Source organism: Mobula hypostoma, chromosome 5 (assembly GCF_963921235.1).
Source record: "Mobula hypostoma chromosome 5, sMobHyp1.1, whole genome shotgun sequence".
NCBI lineage: Eukaryota > Metazoa > Chordata > Chondrichthyes > Myliobatiformes > Myliobatidae > Mobula > Mobula hypostoma.
Genome location: NC_086101.1, coordinates 137,788,398 through 137,810,635, shown reverse-complemented (window position 1 = coordinate 137,810,635; position 22,238 = coordinate 137,788,398). Strand labels below are relative to the sequence as shown.

The 22,238-nt window shown below is 42.2% G+C and overlaps 2 protein-coding genes across 4 annotated transcripts in view; one reads left to right on the top strand and one right to left on the bottom strand.

Moving 5' to 3' along the window:
* The window catches only part of LOC134347021 (cytoplasmic aconitate hydratase), a 79,106-nt gene extending 69,962 nt beyond the window's left edge, over positions 1-9,144 (top strand). For both annotated transcript variants that reach the window (XM_063049003.1, XM_063049004.1), the window contains exons 20-22: positions 101-223; positions 2,417-2,602; positions 8,716-9,144. In XM_063049003.1, coding sequence (XP_062905073.1) covers positions 101-223; positions 2,417-2,602; positions 8,716-8,832 — 426 coding nt within the window. In that variant the 3' untranslated portion in view covers positions 8,833-9,144. The remainder of the gene's footprint in view (positions 1-100; positions 224-2,416; positions 2,603-8,715) is intronic.
* A 4,718-nt stretch (positions 9,145-13,862) lies between these two features.
* Positions 13,863-22,238, bottom strand: part of rigi (RNA sensor RIG-I) — a 71,444-nt gene continuing 63,068 nt past the window's right edge. Inside the window, exon 18 of one of the 2 annotated variants that reach the window (XM_063048999.1) lies at positions 13,863-15,530. In XM_063048999.1, coding sequence (XP_062905069.1) covers positions 15,231-15,530 — 300 coding nt within the window. In that variant the 3' untranslated portion in view covers positions 13,863-15,230. The remainder of the gene's footprint in view (positions 15,531-22,238) is intronic. The other variant, XM_063049000.1, reaches the window with a different exon arrangement.

Below are 22,238 nucleotides of genomic sequence, written 5' to 3'. Positions count from 1 at the left end.
CATAATTGGTTTCAGGGCCATGAAGAAAAGTTGTTCAACATGTCCAAGTTAGATTTAAATAAAAATTCTGAATTACGTTTATTTTTTCTGATGCTGATAGCTTGACGTTTATGATGCTGCAGAACGTTATCAACAGGAAGGCCATCCTCTGATTATATTGGCTGGCAAGGAATATGGATCGGGCAGTTCAAGAGACTGGGCAGCCAAGGGTCCCTATTTGCAGGTGAGTTTACATTGGACAGTAAAATATACAATTCCTGATTGCAAAAAGGGAAACTAACTGCAGCAGAATGCCTGCATCATACAGGAGTGAAGATACTCCAGACTGGCCATGAAGTGAAAGCCCATGAAATCAAGTAGAAGATGGTCAATCATCCCCTTTCCCACTGTCTTCAAACACATTACGATAACAAATCCAAAAACAACCATTGTGGAAATGAGAGACAAGGAACATTCTGATGAAAGATCAAACTTGTTTCTCTCTCCATTGAAGCTGGTTAGTCAGCAAAGTATTTCCAGAAGTTCTTAAAAGTATTGTATGTGGGTTGTACAGTCATGGATTAGGCCCTGGTTACATTTGTTCAACCATCTCTGAATACCAGAGACATTAAAAAAATGATCTATTTAACAATCTATCGGGTATCAAAGTTTTCAGGGCAGTTGGGAGGGAAGATGTTCAAGTTGTCACAGGAAATCTTTCCACTACTGGGATGCTTCAGGGTAATAGAGTTGTCTTTCTCTAATGAGACTAGGTAAGGGTATATATGGGAGGACCATAAAGGTGGGAAGAGCTGGGTCAGCAACATGAGGCCATCCCTCAGATCATGTTAGTTACTTTGACAAAATTCCATCAAACGTGTTATTCACAATTCCTTGGGGGAGGGTGTTGTATTTCAAATCGAGCTTTTCTGGGCACCCTCTAAAAGTTCCAAAATAAAATTATTTAATTTACTTAGAAGCTGGCTTGTTCACTTAAGGTCTAGTAAATGGTCCTTCTGGTTCACGTCTATGTTTCTTTTGTACAAACACTTGCTTGGATTCATTAATAACTGGGTTGCCATTCTTGAGAGCTACTAGGAATACAGGGAGAAAGAAACAATTGCACTGTCTTGCTTAAGATTCTAGATTTGGAAAAGCTAATAAGTTTGCAAAGAAGCTTGAGAAATGAGTTCTTGGAACTAGCCCCAGTTGTACCCAAATGTCACCCGACGCAGACTGGGAGATCGTTTTGCTGAACACCTACGCTCTGTCCGCCAGAGAAAGCAGGACCTCCCAGTGGCCACACATTTTAATTCCACATCCCATTCCCATTCTGATTTGTCTATCCATGGCCTCCTCTACTGTAAAGATGAAGCCACACTCAAGTTGGAGGAACAACACCTTATATTCCATCTGGGTAGCCTCCAACCTGATGGCATGAACATTGACTTCTCTAACTTCTGTTAATGCCCCACCTCCCCCTCGTACCCCATCCGTTATTTATTTATATACACACATTCTTTCTCTCTCTCTCTCCTTTTTCTTCCTCTGTCCCTCTGACTATACCCCTTGCCCATCCTCTGGGTTTCCCCCCCTCCCCCTTTTCCTTCTCCCCGGACCTCCTGTCCCATGATCCTCTCATATCCCTTTTGTCAATCACCTGTCCAGCTCTTGGCTCCATCCCTCCCCCTCCTGTCTTCTCCTATCATTTCGGATCTCCCCCTCCCACTCTCAAATCTCTTACTAACTCTTCCTTCAGTTAGTCCTGACGAAGGGTCTCGGCCCGAAACGTCGACTGTACCTCTTCCTAGAGATGCTGCCTGGCCTGCTGCGTTCACCAGCAACTTTGATGTGTGTCACCAAATTGGAAGATCTGTTTCCTCCTTTTATTTGTGTGTGATCTTATTTAAACCTGTTTTTCACTCACTTTCATTTTGAATGCTGTTGGCTTGCTTATATTGTTTGCACAATTTTCTCTCTTTGCACTTTGGGTGTTTATTGGATTTTTAAAAAATGGGTTCTGTAAGTGGCTGCCTGTAAGGAGATGAATCTCAAATTTGTATAATGTACAAATAGTTTGATAATAAATGTACTTTGAACTTTTCCTGTCAACTTTGACAGTGCCCTAACTTTGTTTAGATATTATTATTTGTGTGCGGTGGATTCATGAGTAAGAACAGCAGTTATTGGCCATCCTATTTGTTTTTAAGAGGGTACTGTTAAACTGTTTCTGTGAATGACCCCAATCAATATGAAGGATCACTCCTTATTGGGTAAGGAGTGGCAGCATTTGAACTCAGTCATGTCAAAGTAAATGTGTTCAGGATGATAAGTGACTTGGTGATAATGTTCTCTTATGCTCCTTTTCTTCATGTTGTGGAGGGCATGTCGTGCTGTACGTCAAAGGAATTGAGTGACCTAGTGATCTTTTTAACAGGGCATCAAAGCCATCCTCGCTGAAAGTTATGAACGTATTCACCGTAGCAATCTCGTGGGGATGGGGATAATTCCCCTGGAATATCTGCCTGGACAAACAGCTGACAGCCTGCAACTTACGGGTCATGAACACTACACCATCGTCATCCCTGAGTTGTTGAAGCCCAGGATGAATGTGGAGATTAAGGTGAAATCTTCATTCCAAACCTACGCATGTAATCAGGACCAACCCAGTTATTTTCATCAGTTTGGGCTGCTCCTAAGATAACATGATCCGTGGATTTTCAGAAGAAATCAGGAATATATCTGTGGATTCAGCAGTCTTGTACAAGCCAGAGATCATGAGCCAAGTTAAATCAGTGGAATAAAAAATATCAATCATCCCTGATTGATTGAAAATCAGCTTGAGGGGCTCTGCCTTATGAAATGCAGCAAGTAGCTTTCAGAGACTGATGAGGATGCAGATTCTAGAATGTTCTCCAAGCAGCTTTTAGACTTTGTTTTTATTTCTGACTCTCACCACCTGGTACTGTTTCCAAATGCTCTTCCAGGCTTATCTTACACTAGGCTGTCAAAAATGTAATACAAAATCTTAATTTTAGAAAAATTACAATGATAGGGGTCAAATCTCCTCCTGTTCTTTTAGCAAGTCCTCTCATAAGGAATCCTAGAATATACAGCACAATAAATTTGTTCTGGTCTTTAGAACACTACAGCACAGAAACAGGCCTTTGGCCCACCTAGTCTGTACCGAACCACTAATCTGCCTAGTTCTATCGACCTGCACCAAGACCATAGCCCTTCATACCCGTTCTATTCAAATTTCTCTTAACCAGGGTCTCAATATCTCTTGAAAACCAAGGTTCCTTAAACCTGTTATCCTTGTCTTATTCTGACAGGAATGTGCAAACTCTGCACTCTCAAAATTTCACTTTTTGAAAGCCTCTCACTTATGAAGCACACCTTTGCCAGAAAACAACATGTCCCAATCTACATTTGCCAGATCCTTTCTGATGCCATCAAAGTAGATCTTTCTCCAATTTAGAATCTCAACCCAAGGACGATATCTATCCTTTTCCATTAACTAATGGCATTATGATCACTAAATGCAAAGTGTTCCTCTACAGAAACTTTCATCACCTGCCCCGTCTCTCAGTCTTTAATAGGAGATCAAGTATTGCACTCTCTCTCCAGTTGTGACTTCAATGCATTGATTAAGGAAACTTCCCTGAACACATTTGACATGCTCTATCCTATCCAGCCTTCTTACAGGATGGGAGTCCCAGTCAATATATGAAAAATTAATATCACCTCCTATCACAACCTTATGTTTCTTGCAGCAGTCTGTGATCCTGCTACAAATTTGCTCCTCTGAATCCTGTGGATTGGTGTGTTGTCTATAATATAATCCCGTTAACATGGTCATACCTTTCTTATTCCTCAGTTCTGCACATAAGGCCTCACTAGACGAGCTCACCAGTCTGTCCTGACTGAGCACTACTGTGACATTTTCCGATTACTAATGCCACCTCACCCACTTTATTTCCTCCCACTCCACAACAAACCCGGAATGATAAGCTGCCAGTTCTGCCTCTCCTGCACCCAAGTCTCACTAATAGCTACAATGTCATAATTCCACGTGCCAATCTGTGCACTATGCTCATCTGCCTTTCCAACAATACTGCTTGCATATACAGCCCAGAACATTCGTCTCATCATGCTCGGCCTTTTGATTCCTGACTTTGTATGTAGGCTTAACATCTTTCTCCACAACCACTCCATATCTGTTCTGGCACTCTGGCTTCTATCTCCCTGCAACTTGAGTTTAAACCCTCTCCTTGTAGCACTAGAAAACCTTCCCGCTAAGATATCAGTCCCTCTCCGGGTCAGATGCAAACCATCCCTTCTGTAGAGATTGCACCTTTCCTGGAAGAATGATCCAAAAATCTGAAGCCCTGTCTCCTGCACCATCTCCTTAGCCATGTATTAAACTGTTCATCTTCCTATTTCTAGCCTGGGTAGAAATTGAGATCTCTTCTCTGGTGGTCCTGTCCTTTAACTTGGCGTCTAACTCCCTGAACTCTCTCTACAGGACCTCATCATCCCTCTACCCATGTTGTTGGTACCAATGTGGACAACAACCTCCAGCTGCTCACTCTCCCTCCTAGAATGCTGTGGACTCAATCTGAGATGTATCCAGACATCCCACCTCTCCCGCATCTTCCGGGAGTCTCCCGCATATTAATAGTGGCTCCCTGATGCCCACAAATTACATACAATGTCCCGGAAATTGATTTTTTTTGAGCGCGAGCGTGAGGGAATGCACAAGAAAGAGCGAGTGCAAGAGCAAGAAAGCAAGCGCGAGTGAGAGCGACTGCGAGAGAGAGAGAGAGAGAGAGAGCGAGCGCGAGTGAGAGTGACCATGAACGAGAGGGAGAGAGCGAGAGTTCCAAAAAAAGTCAGAGTAGCAGAGTGTTCCAAAAAAAGAAAATATAAAACGTACGTCACCCCAGAGTACCCTAAAGTGTACCCCTGCCTAATAGGGCTCAAAATAATGACAGTGTTGTTCGCTGCACTGTTTGCAACAGTGACTTTTCTATTGCCCATGGTGGGTTAAGACTGTAAAAGTCATGTTGAGGTGAGTTTAACAGGTATCATTCGTTCATTAGCATAGCTAACGTTATTTAAACTAGCTGGCCAGCTGCTAAGGAGCTACTCTATTGCAGACATCACACCTCTCCCGGAAGTCTCCTGCAAATTGATGGTGCTACCTCCCTGAAATGAGTTTTTGCAGGGTGGGATGTCTGTGTATCTGACCTTGACATGCGAGAGGCTACATACCATCTAAAAATCTTCTTCTCGTGTACAGAAGCTCAATTCTGTTCTCCTAACCAATGAACCTCTATCATTACCCCTCCCTTCCCATCTGAGCCACAGGGCCAGACTCAGTGCTAGACACCTGATTGCTATAACTTTTTTCTGCTAGGTCATGCAAATGACACTTAAAGGATTGACGGTGGATATGCAATGGCAAGCATTTAAAGGTTGCATGGATGAACTACAACAATTGTTCATCCCAGTTTGGCAAAAGAATAAATCAGGGAAGGTAGTGCACCCGTGGCTGACAAGAGAAATTAGGGATAGTATCAATTCCAAAGAAGAAGCATACAAATTAGCCAGAGAAAGTGGCTCACCTGAGGACTGGGAGAAATTCAGAGTTCAGCAGAGGAGGACAAAGGGCTTAATTAGGAAGGGGAAAAAAGATTATGAGAGAAAACTGGCAGGGAACATAAAAACGGACTGTAAAAGCTTTTATAGATATGTAAAAAGGAGAAGACTGGTAAAGACAAATGTAGGTCCCCTGCAGACAGAAACAGGTGAATTGATTATGGGGAGCAAGGACATGGCAGACCAATTGAATAATTACTTTGGTTCTGTCTTCACTAAGGAGGACATAAATAATCTTCCATAAATAGTAAGGGACAGAGGGTCCAGTGGGATGGAGGAACTGAGCGAAATACATGTTAGTAGGGAAGTGGTGTTAGGTAAATTGAAGGGATTGAAGGCAGATAAATCCCCAGGGCCAGATGGTCTGCATCCTAGAGTGCTTAAAGAAGTAGCCCAAGGAATAGTGGATGCATTAGTGATAATTTTTCAAAACTCGTTAGATTCTGGACTAGTTCCTGAGGATTGGAGGTTGGCTAATTTTTAAAAAAGGAGGGAGAGAGAAACCGGGGAATTATAGACCGGTTAGCCTAATGTCGGTGGTGGGGAAACTGCTGGAGTCAGTTATCAAGGATGTGATAACAGCACATTTGGAAAGCGGTGAAATGATCGGACAAAGTCAGCATGGATTTGTGAAAGGAAAATCATGTCTGACGAATCTCATAGAATTTTTTGAGGATGTAACGAGTAGAGTGGATAGGGGAGAACCAGTGGATGTGGTATATTTGGATTTTCAAAAGGCTTTTGACAAGGTCCCACACAGGAGATTAGTGTGCAAACTTAAAGCACACGGTATTGGGGGTAAGGTATTGGTGTGGGTGGAGAATTGGTTAGCAGACAGGAAGCAAAGAGTGGGAATAAACGGGACCTTTTCAGAATGGCAGGCGGTGACTAGTGGGGTACCGCAAGGCTCAGTGCTGGGACCCCAGTTGTTTACAATATATACTAATGACTTGGATGAGGGAATTAAATGCAGCATCTCCAAGTCTGCGGATGACACGAAGCTGGGTGGCAGTGTTAGCAGTGAGGAGAATGCTAAGAGGATGCAGGGTGACTTGGATAGGTTGGGTGAGTGGGCAAATTCATGGCAGATGCAATTTAATGTGGATAAATGTGAAGTTATCCACCTTGGTGGCAAAAATAGGAAAACAGATTATTATCTGAATGGTGGCTGATTAGGAAAAGGGGAGGTGCAACGAGACCTGGGTGTCATTATACACCAGTCATTGAAAGTGGGCATGCAGGTACAGCAGGCGGTGAAAAAGGCGAATGGTATGCTGGCATTTATAGCGAGAGGATTCGAGTACAGGAGCAGGGAGGTACTACTGCAGTTGTACAAGGCTTTGGTGAGACCACACCTGGAGTATTGTGTGCAGTTTTGGTCCCCTAATCTGAGGAAAGACATCTTTGCCATCGAGGGAGTACAAAGAAGGTTCACCAGATTGATTCCTGGGATGGCGGGACTTTCATATGAAGAAAGACTGGATGAATTGGGCTTGTACTCGTTGGAATTTAGAAGATTGAGGGGGGATCTGATTGAAACATATAAGATCCTAAAGGGATTGGACAGGCTAGATGCAGGAAGATTGTTCCCGATGTTGGGGAAGTCCAGAACGAGGGGTCACAGTTTGAGGATAGAGGGGAAGCCTTTTAGGACCGAGATTAGGAAAAACTTCTTCACACAGAGAGTGGTGAATCTGTGGAATTCTCTGCCACAGGAAACAGTTGAGGCCAGTTCATTGGCTATGTTTAAGAGGGAGTTAGATATGGCCCTTGTGGCTACGGGGGTCAGGGGGTATGGAGGGAAGGCTGGGGCGGGGTTCTGAGTTGGATGATCAGCCATGATCATAATAAATGGCGGTGCAGGCTCGAAGGGCTGAATGGCCTACTCCTGCACCTATTTTCTATGTTTCTATGTCATCTTCCCAACAGTATCCAAAGCAATATACCTGTTGTTGAGGAGAATGTCCATAGGAGTACCCTGCATTGGTAACCTGCCCCCTTTCTCCACCTGATGGTCATCCTGTTACCTGTGTAACTATCACCCTATCAACCCCTTAGCCTCCTGATCATCCAGTTCCAACTCCAGCTCCAGCTCCTTAACACGGTCTGCTAGAAGCTGCATGCAGCTGGATGCACTTCTCACAGGTGTAGTTATCGGGGACACTGAAGGTCTCCCTGCCTTCAACCCACTGCTCTACATGTGGGGGGAAAAAAAGAATGAATAAATAATGGAAAAAAATCTACTTACGGCCTATGCTGAAGCCTCAACTCCCCACACTGGGCCACTCATACATTGGCTGCTCTGCTTAGGCCTATCTTGTTTTTATTGGATCTTGCCAAGTGCCTAATTATGCACAATCCAATGCTCCTCAGGAATTATGCTACGCAAAATGTCTTTGTATCTGTTTTAGCTGCATTACAGCCATCTGAATAATACCGGTGTTCTGGCAACACACATCAAAGTTGCTGGTGAACGCAGCAGGCCAGGCAGCATCTCTAGGAAGAGGTACAGTCGACGTTTCGGGCCGAGACCCTTCGTCAGGACTAACTGAAGGAAGAGCTAGTAAGAGATTTGAAAGTGGTGGAGGGGGGGAGCCCTGCTGCCACAGCCCGGGTTGTTTTTCTGCCTTCAGTTCTGAATTTAGTTCCCTCTTTGAAAGTTGATGTGATTCTATTTCTTTCAAGCAGTGAATTCCAGATAACAGTATTGTCATTCCAGAAAATGGGTTCCTCACTGGTTAGAAAAATCTATTAGTTTGTTCAATAGTAGTCATGCAGTAGTATTAACAAGTACAGTCTCTGTAATTGACACATGATCATGTGTAAAACAGTTAGACTTACCTTCTCGTTGCAGTTTTATCCTGTGATTTATTTTTCATCTTTTTATCTTCCCATATATTTAACTAATTTTTATATCTTTCCCCACTGCCCTCATTAATGAGGCGGGTGGTGGGGGGGATAGGTCAGTGTTATAGGAGATGACCAAATGGCTTTACTTGTTACTGGAAAATGTGATTTGTGAAAATATGAAAATGTGTATGTCTGAACAGAATTTCTCTTTTTATTTTCCAGCTTGACACTGGGAGGTCATTCCAAGCCACTATGAGATTCGATACTGATGTAGAACTTGCCTATTTCCAGCATGGTGGTATCCTGAATTATATGATTCGAAAGATGATACAGCAGTAGCTGTACGCCATGTAATCATGGTGCAAGAGACTGATCATTCGGAAAATGCATAGGTTGAAAGCACTAATTATTGAAAGTAAAATTTGATGTTCTCCCATTCACTTCCATCTGGATGGAGCAATGTATTTGTTAAGATGAGGTTTTTAAATAGATAAAAAATTATCAATGCAGTAACTTTATAACATCCATGAATGAGAATTTTTAATGACTTAAAATAGATATCTGTTTTAGCTTTAATTATGGGATCTATTTTTGGAAGCCACACCTTTGCAACACAATTAAACATGGAATATGAGTAAAATGTGTCACTATTCTTTGATGAATAACATTTTTTTCTTGATTACTCTTTGACTATTTTCACGATTTTCTGTATTTGCACGGCTGCTGAACTAAGTGAAAACATCATGAAATATAAAGTTTATTATTAATGGGAGGTTAAGCATTTTGGCCTGGTAGAAGATTAAGATGATTAGATAGTATTCTTGAATTATTGATTTGTTAGCTTTTGATTGGAAATCAGAATAGTGTAGGCTCTGATATGGTATTGCAGAGGGTATATAAATGCAAGTTATTGTTGAATGGGATTAGTAAACCAGAAGTAATTAGTTCAAAGTCATTTTGAAAAACTTAATTCAACAAATGTTGTGGGGTTCCACCTGGAAAAGTAAGCAGAAAAGCTATAGGTTTATCATTTAAGAACAAAACTGCTATATGCACGCAAGCCTGTACTGTCCATTCTGACATTGATTTTCATTAGCAGTGGTTGGGCAATTCCTTGAGCCCTCCAAAGACCCAAGTAATACAAAGGCTTTTAAATAAATTGTTAAGCCCTTGCAATAGATCACAAAGGTTGTCAATGTCACCAGGAACACATTTAAAAGCTCCTAAGGAAAAGAAATGTAGCAAAAAAAGCTAATAGCTGATCATGCTCTTTCTGCTTATTTAGCCCTGCCTTCCCACCCATATTCACCAAGAACTCTCCTATTCCTTTACCAGACTAAAATCCCATGAGCTTCACTATAGGAGAGTTAGTAGACAAAGTTTTGACACAAGACAACACCAGTAAAGACAGGTGATCAAAAGCTTGGCTAAAGAGGTCTGTTGTAAGAAGAACTTTAAAGGAGAGGCAGAAAGGGTTGGGATAAAATTCCAAGCTTAATGCTTAAATAGTTACCAATAGCAGAGCAGTTAACTTCCAGAATGCTGAATAGGTCAGAACTGAAGGAACACTGATCTTACAGGAATACAAGATGGAGAAGTTACAGAGATATGGATGAGCATGTCCCTAAAAATTTGTATGTGATCTAACAAAATTAATCATTTTTGTACTGGAAAAAGAAGTCGTCTTAAAGGAGCTGCAATATTTAATTTTAATTTTTTTATTTATTAAGATACTGCGCAAAGTAGGCCCTTCCAGCTCTTTGAACCGTGCCACACAGCAACCCCCAGTTTAAGCCTAGCCTAATCACAGGGCAACTTTTACAATGGCCAATTAACCTACCAACTGGTACGTCCTTGGAACTGTGGGAGGGAACAGGAGCACCCGGAGGAAACCTACACAGTCATGGGGAAAACTAACAAACTCCTTACATCAGCGGCGGGTATTGAACCAGAGTACCTGGAGGAAACCTACACGGTCACGTGGAGAACTAAAAAATTCCTTGCATCAGCTGCGGGAATTGAACCCGGGTTGCTGGCACTGTAAAGCTTCGTGCTAACCACTACGCTACTGATCTGCCCCTCTCCATGGACTCCTGGTTTATCCTGTTCATAATATTTCACCTCCTCAGCTAACTTCCACCCATAGACTAAATTTTACAAATTAGGACCCACAAGATTGCGTTTCAAGTACTCTGAATGTGTTATTTTTAATTGAGATACAGCGTGGATGGCCTTTCTGGCCATTTGAACCGCGCTGCCCAGAAATCTCCTGATTTGATCCTGGCCTAATCATGGGACAGTTTAAAAGACCAATTAACCTACCAACTGGTACGTCCTTGGACTGTGGGAGGAAACCAGAGCACCCAGAGGAAACCCGCATGGTCACGGGGAGAATATACAAACTACTTACAGGCAGCATTGGGAATTGAATCTGGATCACCTGTACTGTAAAGCGTTGTGCTAACCACTACGCTACTATGCCCCCCCCCACCCCATTGAACCTTTATTTTACACATACAACTTTAAATTTAATCTGTGGCATCTAGACTTGATGGTTGTCACTAAAATGCACCATCTGTAGGAATGTATCTGCTGTGTAATAAGATTTCCTTCAGGTGGCTGCAGCTCTAAAAACCCGATTTTAAGGTGCAGTAGGATTCTTTTTCTTTGAGCTCCTTACAAAGGACAAATTGCAAATGATGTCGTCTGAGGACATAATATTTTGCTGGTTGTAGGAACATTTCTGTTGATGTTTGCTGTTTTTTTTGGATTGATGAATAATGCATAGTATAAACTGTTATGTCCTGAAACATGAGAAATGACAAATACTAGTTCATTGGGTATTCTTTGACAGAAATAGGATAGCCTTGCTGAATCTAATGGTCTAACGCACCCTTTGGTTCACTGATTGTTAAGTTCCCACTATGGTAATATCGTTTTCCAATACCTGGCTTGCAGATTCTACACATTGGTGATTCAAGTCCTCTTCAAGATACTTGTATGTTGGCAGAGCCTTTGTCTCTATCACCCCCTCAGGCAGTACTTTCTAGATTCCAGCACTCCAGTGTGAAAAGACTGCCTCTCATTCCCTCTTGCCCCTTACCTTGAATCTATGCCCTCTCACTTCACACATCTCTGCTATCTACTCTACTGATGCCCCCATAAATGTAATATCTGTCCATCAGGAGCACAGCCCCCCCCCCCCACCCCAACCTGTCCAATCTCCCCTAGAAATTTAAACACATCATTCTAGGCAAGATTCCGGTGAAACTTCTCGATATCCTGTCCAGTCAATAGCACATCATTCCTATAGAATGGCAGCCAGAACTCTGGGCCTGTACTCACAGGAATTCAGAAGGATGAGGGAGGATCTCATTGAAACCTATCAAATGTTGAAAGGCCTTTGCAGAGTGAATGCAGAGAAGATGTTTCCTATGGTTGGGGGTGTCTATGACCGGAGGACACAGCTTCAGAATAGAGCAGGAGTTCCCAACCTTTTTTATGCCATTGTGCCTTACATTAACTTTGAGAGGTCTGTGATCCCAGGTTGGAAACCCCTGGAATAGAGGGACCTCCATTTAGAGTGGAGATGAGGAGGAATTTCTTTAGCTAGAGACTGGTGAATCTGGAATTTGTTGCCACAGATGACTGTGGACACGAAGTCATTGGGTATATTTAAAGCAGAGGTTGATAGATTCTTGATTAGCCAGAGCATGAAGGGATACGGAGAGAGGGCAGCAGATTAGAACTGAGACTAATGGATCAGTCATGCTGAAATGGCAGAGTAGACTCGATGGGCTGAATGGCTGAATTCTGCTCCTATATCTTATGGTCTTGTGCACTACTCTAGCTGTGACCTTATTAATAGTTTATAAAAACTGTACCATAACCTCTCTGCTGTTATATTCTATATTCCAGTAAGTATCTTGCATGCCTCCTTTAATCACCTTATCCAATTGGAAACTTAACACCAAGGTTCCTTTTTCCCTCAGTATTCCCTAGAATACCATTTACTGTTGTATATTCAAAATTTAGTACCGCCAAATGCATCACCATACATTTATCATGATTAAATTACATTTGTTACTGTTCAGGTCATCTTACCGACTCATCAATGTCATCCTTTGGTCTGATATAGACTACCCTCCACACTATTAACAATATCAATGACATTTTAATATCTCCTACATTCACATCAAATTATTAATGTACGGTATAAAACAAATAGCAAGATTCCTGTGGTACACCACAGGTTTCCAATCACAAAACCTCTGCTTCTTATAATCAAGTTGATTTTTGATCTAATTTGTCACCATGCCATGGATCCCATGACTCTAACCTTTGGACTAATCAGATCTTACTCATTCATTATCTTGACCATGATTGTTCTTGGCAAATCTTTCTACAGAAGTGGTTTGCCATTGCCACCTTCTGGGCAGTGTTTTTACAAGGCTGGTGACCCCAGCCATTATCAATACTCGTGAAAGGTGTCTGCCAGGCATCAGTGGTTGCAAAGCCAGAACTTGTCACATGCATCAGCTGCTCATACGGCCATCCACCACCTGCTTCCGTGGCTTCATGTGATGCTGATCCGGGTGCTAAGCAGGTGCTACACCTTGTCCAAGGGTGACCCACAGGCTAGCGGAGGAAGGAGTGCCTTACACTGTCTTTGGTAGAGATGTAACTCCACTCTGCCAAGCATAGACCTTACTAAGGTCCATCACTGTCTTCAAAGACACTATCTCTTTGGAAAAATTCAATCGAACCGGTCAGATGGTATCCTTTCCTAATAAAGCCATGCCTTTCCAAGTGTATTTCAGAATTTTATTTTCCAATTACTTCCCTTTCATTAGCATTAGAACCACTGACCTGTAATTACCTGGGTTACTCTCATTGACCTTTGTGAATATAGCCTCCACATTTGCAGTTCTGCGTGCTCTGGCATTTCACTGATTTAAAAGTCTCTCAGGGCCCCAGCAGTTTTCTCCCTTGCTCCCACAGAACCTGGGAAACATGTCATTTGATACTGGGGATTTAACTACCTTTCAGCCCAAGGCATCCAATACTTCCTCCTTTTCAACGCTGGTTTTGTAGAATTTCACGAACCCGCCACATGAATTCCCCAACTATACTCTTTTCACAGTGAGTACAGGTGAAAAATAATCATTGGAGACTTTACATAGGCCTTCAGGCTCTATGAATAGATTGCTCCTTTGGCCCTTAATGAGGCCTACACTTTTTCTGCTCACCCTCATGTCCCTAATGTACCTAAAAATGCTTAAGGTATTTTCTTTGACCTTGTTTGCCAGTGATATTTTATACTCCCTGTGTTTCTCAGTACCACCCTACACTTTCAGTCCTCCTGTTAAGCCGTCTTTGTTTGGAATACACTGCCTCAAGGGATGGCATGGCTTTTGTCTTGGAGAATTATCACACTGCACTGCACATACCTATGTTTTCATTAAGTTACAACACGGTAATTTGTCATTTGTGCATTATAAGTGTTCAATGATGCAGCATAGAAAATTCAATATACCTCTAAATTCTAAATGACTCTTGTACAAATATAATTGCTAAAACTTAAAAAGTTGCCCTACATATTTGAGTCAAGCACTTTCTCTTGGGTCTACAGCATAGAAATATGACAAGCTAGCCTATAATTCCACAGAGACATGAAAACCAGCAGATGCTGAAATCTGGAGCAGAGTCCAGTGGGTCAGATAAAATCTGTGGAGGGAAATAGACATGTGACCCTTTCACCGAGCTCGTATACAAACCTGGCTTGTTAGCTGACTCTGCTAACAGCCACGTGACTCAGCAGTGAGAAGGCCACCTTTCATAAGCAATAAACGCCCAGGGTCAGTATGATTTGGGTTCCACCAAACAGGTTATTTGCCTCAACCATAGGTACTTGGAGCTTAGAAAAATAGAGGGCTATGGGTAAGCCTAGGTAGCTCTGAGGTAAGGACATGTTTGGCCCAGCTTCATATGTGCTGTAGGTTTTCTACGTTTCTAACTCCCCATGGCTATAAGCTGCACATGCTCACCACTTCTAGGTTCTTAAAAAAGTTGAAACCTGGAATACATTTATTAGTAGCTTTCATTTATTTGTGCAACCAGAATGAAAATACTTCCTCTACTATTCAATAACAAAGTGTATGATTGCCACAGCAAGATTTTATCAAAATGACTACATGATATCTTGGTTTCTGAACCATGTTCTGATATATCTACCAGTGCAAATTCAGGCTTATAACTGGAAAGTACAAACGTAAGTATTTACATTGCTTTGTAGTAAAGATTTGAATCTTCAGATCATTTCAAAAATTGACTCCTGATGGCCAAGTGCTGAATGAAAATTCTAACTGTGCTCCTGATTGGTTTTGCAGCTAAATTACAGGAACAGCTTCTTCCCCTCTGCCATACAACTAAACAGACAATGGACCCATGGACACTATCTCACTTTTTAAAATATATTATTTCTGTTTTTGCACTATTTGGAATCTATTCAAAATACATAAATATACTTGCTGTGATTGAATTGATTTTTTTCATTTCTATGTTATCATGTACCGCATTGAGCTGCTGCTTAGTTAACAAATTTCATGACCCATGCCGGTGATAATAAACATGATTCTGTTTCTAAATTGGAAAGTGTATCAAACTTCTGTTATGGGTGACATCTTTATGTTTAATGAAGAATCATCTAATAAGGAAATTGATGTTTCAGATCTTATTTATAGGTCCTGACAAATTTCAGTACCTTCAAACTTGCTGATTGAAAATGGTGCATCCTTCCATTTCCTTACAATAGCCGGAGCACCAGTTTTGATGTTTTGGAGAACAAAACTCTCAATTTTAATTACTGGTAGATCTTTAAATAAGCTGAAATTTGCAGTGATCCCCCAGTCATGTCCACAGTCCTTGCAGTGCAATTTCTCTCTCTTCTGCATTGAACCATAGTTTTTTGGGTTTCTGTGAGGTCGAGTTTGATAGCGGTTCGAGAAGGTTTTGTCAATAACTACGTGATGTGCGTCCTGAAAGAAAAATATTTTTCACATAAATTGATCATTAATTGCAATAAGCATCCATTCTAGAATTTAACCCTCGGTCATTATTACATTTCTGGTTATTGAAGACTGCTGATATAAAATAAACATTCTCCCAATTCCTTTATGTGAAATATACTATTGACGTACAGGCTTCCACAGGATGAAGAGAACACTTACGTAGAAAGTACTTGGAAGGGATACAGGCTTGTAGATATTCCACTAGCACAGATAAAGCAAACAATATGAAGATTATTCGATAAAATAGCTGTCTGCTCATCTGCAGTGATTTACTAATCTGCAGAGTGAGAGATTGCTTGGGTTAATAGTAACTTAGCAATGGCCAATAAAAAGTGAGATTTAAACGAAGTAGCCGTTGTTGGAATTGGCAGGCTTGGACGAGCACAGTGCAGGCTAGAACTTAAGTTTGAGGTATAATAAATGATGGCAGGCTGGTAGTTCAGGCAGAATGCTCCTCCTGTTAGATGTGGGATTTCAGGGTAATGGTCCCCTTGATGACCACATCTGCTGGAATTACACCCAACTTCAGCTCCTGACTGACAAGGTAAGCAGCTGGAGCTGGAGCTGGATGCACCTGGGAGACTGAAAACTTTATACGTGATACTTTTACTGGGGTGGTCACTGCTACAATGCCACCAGGAGAAGTAAAGGGAGTAAGCAGTTAGTGCAGGGTTCCCCTGCGGTCCTTCATTCCTCTCAGCAACAAGTATACCTCTTTGGATATCGCGTGGGTGTAGGGAGAGATGGCCTATTAGGACACAACAGCAGCAGCCATTCCAGTGGCACTGGGGCCAGTTCTGACGCTCAGTAGGGAAAGATAAAGTCAGGCAGAGCAATAGTGAAAGGAGACTGAATGGGGGGATGGACAAGAGATTCTGTGGCCGTGAAAGAGAAGCCAGAATGGTGTGTTGGCTCTCAGGTGCTGGGGTCCAGCATGTCTCAGAGGGTCTGCAATCGAGAAACGCTGAGCAGCCAGACGAAGGTTGTGGTGCACATTAGCACCAATAACAGAGTTAGAAAAGAGGAAGAGGTCCTGCGAGGTCAGTTTAAGGAGTTTGGGAAGAGGCTGAAGCGTAGAACCTCTCAGGTAGTAATCTCTGGATTACTCCCAGTTCCACATGCTCATCAGGGCAGGAGCAGGATGATAGTACAGAAGAATGAGTGGCTGAGAAACCAGTGCAGGGGGCAGGCATTCAGATTTCTGGATCATTGAGATCTCTTCTCGGGGAAGTGCACTGTGTACAAAAAGGATGGGTTACCCCTGAACACAAGGGGGACCAATAACCTTTCGGGGGTTTGATAAAGCTGTTGGGAAGGGTTTAAACTAAATTGGCAGGGGAATGGGAACCAGAGTGATAGGGCTGAGGTGGGGCTTTTGATACACAAGTCGCTGCCGTGTGTAGTGACACTGTGAGGAAGGAAGGACAGGTAGATGATAGGGCAATTTGCAGTCAGTGGGATGAGCTGAAGTGTAACCATAGGGCAAAATTGAAAAGAGTGACGAAAACAGGACCGAATTTGTTATATTTGAATGTACACAGTATATAGAATAAGGTAGATGATCTTGTAGCTCAGAGATTGGCAAGTGTGATGTTCTGGGTATCATTGATTCAAGGCTGAAAGAAGATCATAGTTGGGAACTTAACATCCAAGCATATGCCTTGTATCGAAAGGACAGGCAGGTAGGCAGAGGAGATGGGGTGGCTCTATCGGTAAAAAATGATACCAAATCTTTAGAAAGAGATAACATAGGAGGAGGAGATTTAGAATCCTTGTGGGTAGAGTTAATAAACTACAAGGGCAAAAAGAAACCCTCATGGGCATTATATACAGGCCCCCAAACAGTAGCCATGATGTGGGATATAAGTTTCAACAGGAAATAGAAAAGACAATGCCACAATTGTCATGGAGGATTTCAATTATGCAGGTTGATTGGGAAAATCAAGTTGATGCTGGATTCCAAGGGACAGAATTTGTAGAATACCTACTAGATGTCTTTCTTGAGCAACTTGTAGTTGCCCCTGATAGGAGAAAGGCAATTCTGGATTGGGTGTTGTGTTGTGTAATGAACCAGATTTGATTAGGAAGCTTAAGGTAAAGGAACTTTAGGAGTTAGTGATCATAATACAATAGAATTGCCCTGCAGTTTGAGAGGGAGAAGGTAAAACACGATGTATCATTATTACTGTGAAGTAAAGGGAATTTTCGAGGCATGAGAGAGGAGCTGGCCAAAGTTGACTGGAACGGATGATAACAGAACAGCAAAGGCTGGACTTTCTGGGGGGCAATTTAGAAGGTGAAGGGTAGATATATTCCAAAGATGAAGAAGTATTCTAAAGGGAGGGTGAGGTAACCATGGCTGATAAGGGAAGTCAAAGACAGCATAAAAGCAAAAGAGAGGGCATAGAGCAAAAATTAGTGGGAAGTTAGGGGATTGGGAAGCTTTTAAAGACCAACAGAAGGAAACTAAATGAAGTATAATCGAGAAAAAATATGAAATATGAAGGTAAGAACCAGTAATATCAAAGAGGATACCGAAGGTTTTTTCAGAAATATAGAATAAGCGAGAGGTAAGAGAGAATATTGAACCACTGGAAAATGAAGGGGCAGTAATGGAGGACAAAAATGGCAGATAAACTTACTAAGTATTTTGTATTAGTCTTCACTGTGGAAGACACTAGCAATATGGCAGAAATTCAAGCGTGTCGGGGCAGAAGTGAGTGTAGTTGCTATTATTAAGGAGAAGCTGCTTAGGAAGCTGAAAGAGCCGAAGGTAGATAAGTCACCTGGACCAGATGGACTACACCCCCGGATTCTGAAATAGGTAGAGTACTTGAAGAGATTGTAGTGGCATTAGTAAATAATCTTTCAAGAATCACTAGATTCTGGAATGGTTCTGGATGACTGGAAAATTGCAAATGTCATTCCACTCTTTAAGAAGTGAGGGAGATGCTACACTTGAGGTTATTTAACAGGTAAGAGCCCATGGCATTACAGGAAAGATACTAGCATGGAATGAGGATTGGCAGACTGGCAGGAGGCAAAGTGTTGGAATGAAGGGGGCCTCTTCTGGTTGGCAGCCAGTGACTAGAGGTGTTCCGCAGGGGCTGGTCTTGGGACCGTTTCTTTTCACATTATATGTCAATGATTTGGATGACAAAATTGATGGGTTTGTGGCCAAGTTTGCAGATGATGCAAATATACGTTGAGGAGCGGCAGGGAGTCTGCAGAAGGACTTGGGCAGATTGGGAGAATGGCAAAGAAGTAGAGATAGAGTACGGTGTAGGGATGTGTGTGGTTCATGCTCTTTTGTAGAAGGAATAAAGGCAACGCCCATTTTCTAAGCAGGTAGAAATTTCAAACCTCAAAGGTGTGTGCAGGATTCCATAAAGGTTAACTTGCTGATTCCTACAGTGGGTGAGTCTAGAACCAGAGGACACAGCCTCACTATCGTCTCATGCTCAGAAACTGAATCAATTTGTTGTTTAGGAGGCATGGGAATAAAATTGTAATAGCCTCTAAATTGGCAAGCTTATTCAAAAACTACAAAATAGCCAGTGTGGAAAAACTAAAGATAAAAAGCTGAGTAAGTTAGCGTTCTGCCCAGAAGAGGGAGATTTGCTCTGAAACTAGCTGTGTTACTGTTTACCAAGGAGTTACTGTTGCTACAGTCAATGTCTGTAGTGGAAAAATGCATCCTTTACCATAAGCAAGCCACTTGGTTCTTCAAGCATATTTTATCTGTGACAAGAATACACATAGATAAGATGTTAGCTGTCCTGTGTGATCAGCAGTTGGTTTGCCACCTGTCGTCAGGAGAGAGAGAGAGATAAGGAAAACAATGGAGCAGCATTTGGAGATGTGTAATGAAGGGGAAGGAGAGCTGTCAAGAGCGGCTCCCCCTTTGAACCCTGAACTGTTTGAAGTGATGGACAGGCGATACCCCAGCAGGGGGCTAAAAAGGGACAGGTTCGCTAAGGCAAGACACACACGACACCCGAGGTAACGAGACCCTGGAAGCGGTGCGCCTCTCACAAGTCGGTGGGAAGCTTTTGGACGGCTGATTGCAGGATCAAGCCATAAACGCACAGGGTGGAAAGGCACGATCGGCGGGAACCTGGTGTGTGTCCACCCTTGCCTGGGTGCTAGGTTCAGCGCAGGGAAACGATCGTATCTGGAAACGGAGGGGTCACGGTCGGTGACCTCAGATGACATCACAAAGGACTCGCCCGACAGCTGACTGTGAAGGTCTGCGTGGAAGCTGTGTTGAATATTCATTTGTTTTGCTCTCTCTTCTCCCCCCCCCACCTGTCCATCGCCACGGCAACGATTACTGCGAACTGAACTAAATTGAACTGGACTTTGTGTCACTTTGAAACTGGTCATTTACCCCTAGACAACGATAGAGCTTGATTGATCCTGTTATCTGAATTCTGTGTACATGTATGTTTATCATTGCTGAACTGCTGCATTCATTATCCTTTTGATTAGAGTATTGTGTTGCTTGTTTCTTTAATAAAACTTTCTTAGTTCTAGTAATCCAGACTCCAACTGAGTGATCCATTTCTGCTGGTTTGGCAACCCAGTTACGGGGTATGTAACATAAGATTCAATTGGATTCTTGTCTTTAAGTTAATCTACCCACTTGGGTTCCTTAAAACTCTGTCTTTTAACTGCCTGGTCAATTCTGCTGAGAAATAGTTACATGCATCCAAAGAGATCAGAAATATTCCTAATGACCATTCCTTTTCTCCAATGCTTTAACCCATCCTGGAAAGCTTGTGTTTTTCTGCCCAGCATGATCATCGTGTTGTACAGTGATACAGCATTGAGACAGGAGTACTGGCTGATGGTCACATTGACCGTCAAGCACCAGCTACACTAATCTGATTTTACCCCTCACATTCCCTTCACTGATTCTCCTGTAACCCATATACAGTAACCCACTAACCTACCCACTTTGAACTACTTCATAGAAGGAGATAAAATAACCCAGCTGAAAGCCATATAATCAGAGGGAAAATGCGCAAATGTGAAAAATCATAAAATTTTGCAGGGGTCATCTTCTGTGATGCTGGACTAATATTTGCAAGGGCTAGAAATAATATCCAGAGAATCACAGCTCAGGCAATCCAGGTTCAATGCTGACCTGTGGTTCTGTCAGTTCACAAGCAAGGGCAGGAGTGACAATAGATGAGGGCAGGTTATTCATAGCAGAGGATCTGCATGGTTGGGGTTGTGCTCTTCAGTATTGGACCAGTTAGATTTTCCACATTGTGATTAACAGGTGCTCACTAGATCCACCAGATTTTCCATATCATTACCAGTCCATCAAATGAGACATAACATTCATGATGCCAATACTGTGCATGCTTCTGGAATTCATATTCTCTGATACAGTGCTATTACTTTTTTTCTTCCAATGATGGTTTTTTACAAAAATCTATGGCCTCTCTCACTGTATCCACAGTTTTATTTCCCTCTGTTCAACTTTCCTTCTGTCTCCCTCAAAGTTGGTTAAATTACAGCACACGTCTTAGCCACTGCTTTGCCAGGCATCAGATGTATATGAAGCCTCTGAAATAATTATTGCTCAGCCCCAGAAATTCACACATCCAATGGGGATGCACAACTTAAACTTCAAATGTAGTCGGCAACTGAGTGTTAAAAATAGTGGTTTTAGCAAGTTAAATATTGTTCCTCTGGAACTACTTTTCTATGGTCTCAGATTACAGGTAGGTTGAAAGTTTTATTTATAGATGAGTGGGACTTCTATCACAATGGTTTTCCAAAACTCTGTAAGTGAGCAAACTAATCATTGAGCTCCAAGCAGTGAAGGAAGATTTGAGTATTTTGTTTTTGATCTATTCATTCATGATAGAAATATAGAAAACCTACAGCACAATATAGGCCCTTCGGCCCACAAAGTTGTGCCGAACATGTCCCTACCTTTGAAATTACTAGGCTTACCTATGGAGCATCCTATGGATTCAGACCCCAAGATCCCTCTGATCCTCCACACTGCCAAGAGTCTTACCATTAATACTATATTCTGCTATCATATTTGACCTACCAAGATGAACCACTTCACACTTATCTGGGTTGAACTCCATCTGCCAATTCTCAGCCCAGTTTTGCATCCTATCAATGTCCCACTGTAACCTCTGACAGCCCTCCACACTATCCACAACACCCCCAACCTTTGTGTCATCAGCAAACTTACTAACCCATCCCTCCACTTCCTCATCCAGGTAATTTATAAAAATCACGAAGAGTAAGGGTCCCAGAACAGATCCTTGAGGCACACCACTGGTCACCGACCTCCATGCAGAATATGACCCATCTACAACCACTCTTTGCCTTCTGTGGGCAAGCCAGTTCTGGATCCACAAGCAATGTCCCCTTGGATCCCATGCCTCCTTACTTTCTTAATAAGCCTTGCATGGGGTACCTTATCAAATGCCTTGCTGAAATCCATATACACTACATCTACTGCTCTACCTTCATCAATGTGTTTAGTCACATCCTCAAAAAATTCAGTCAGGTTCGTAAGGCATGACCTGCCCTTGACAAAGCCATGCTGACTATTCCTAATCATATTGTCTCTCCAAATGTTCCTAAATCCTGCCTCTCAGGATCTTCTCTATCAACTTACCAACCACTGAAGTAAAATTC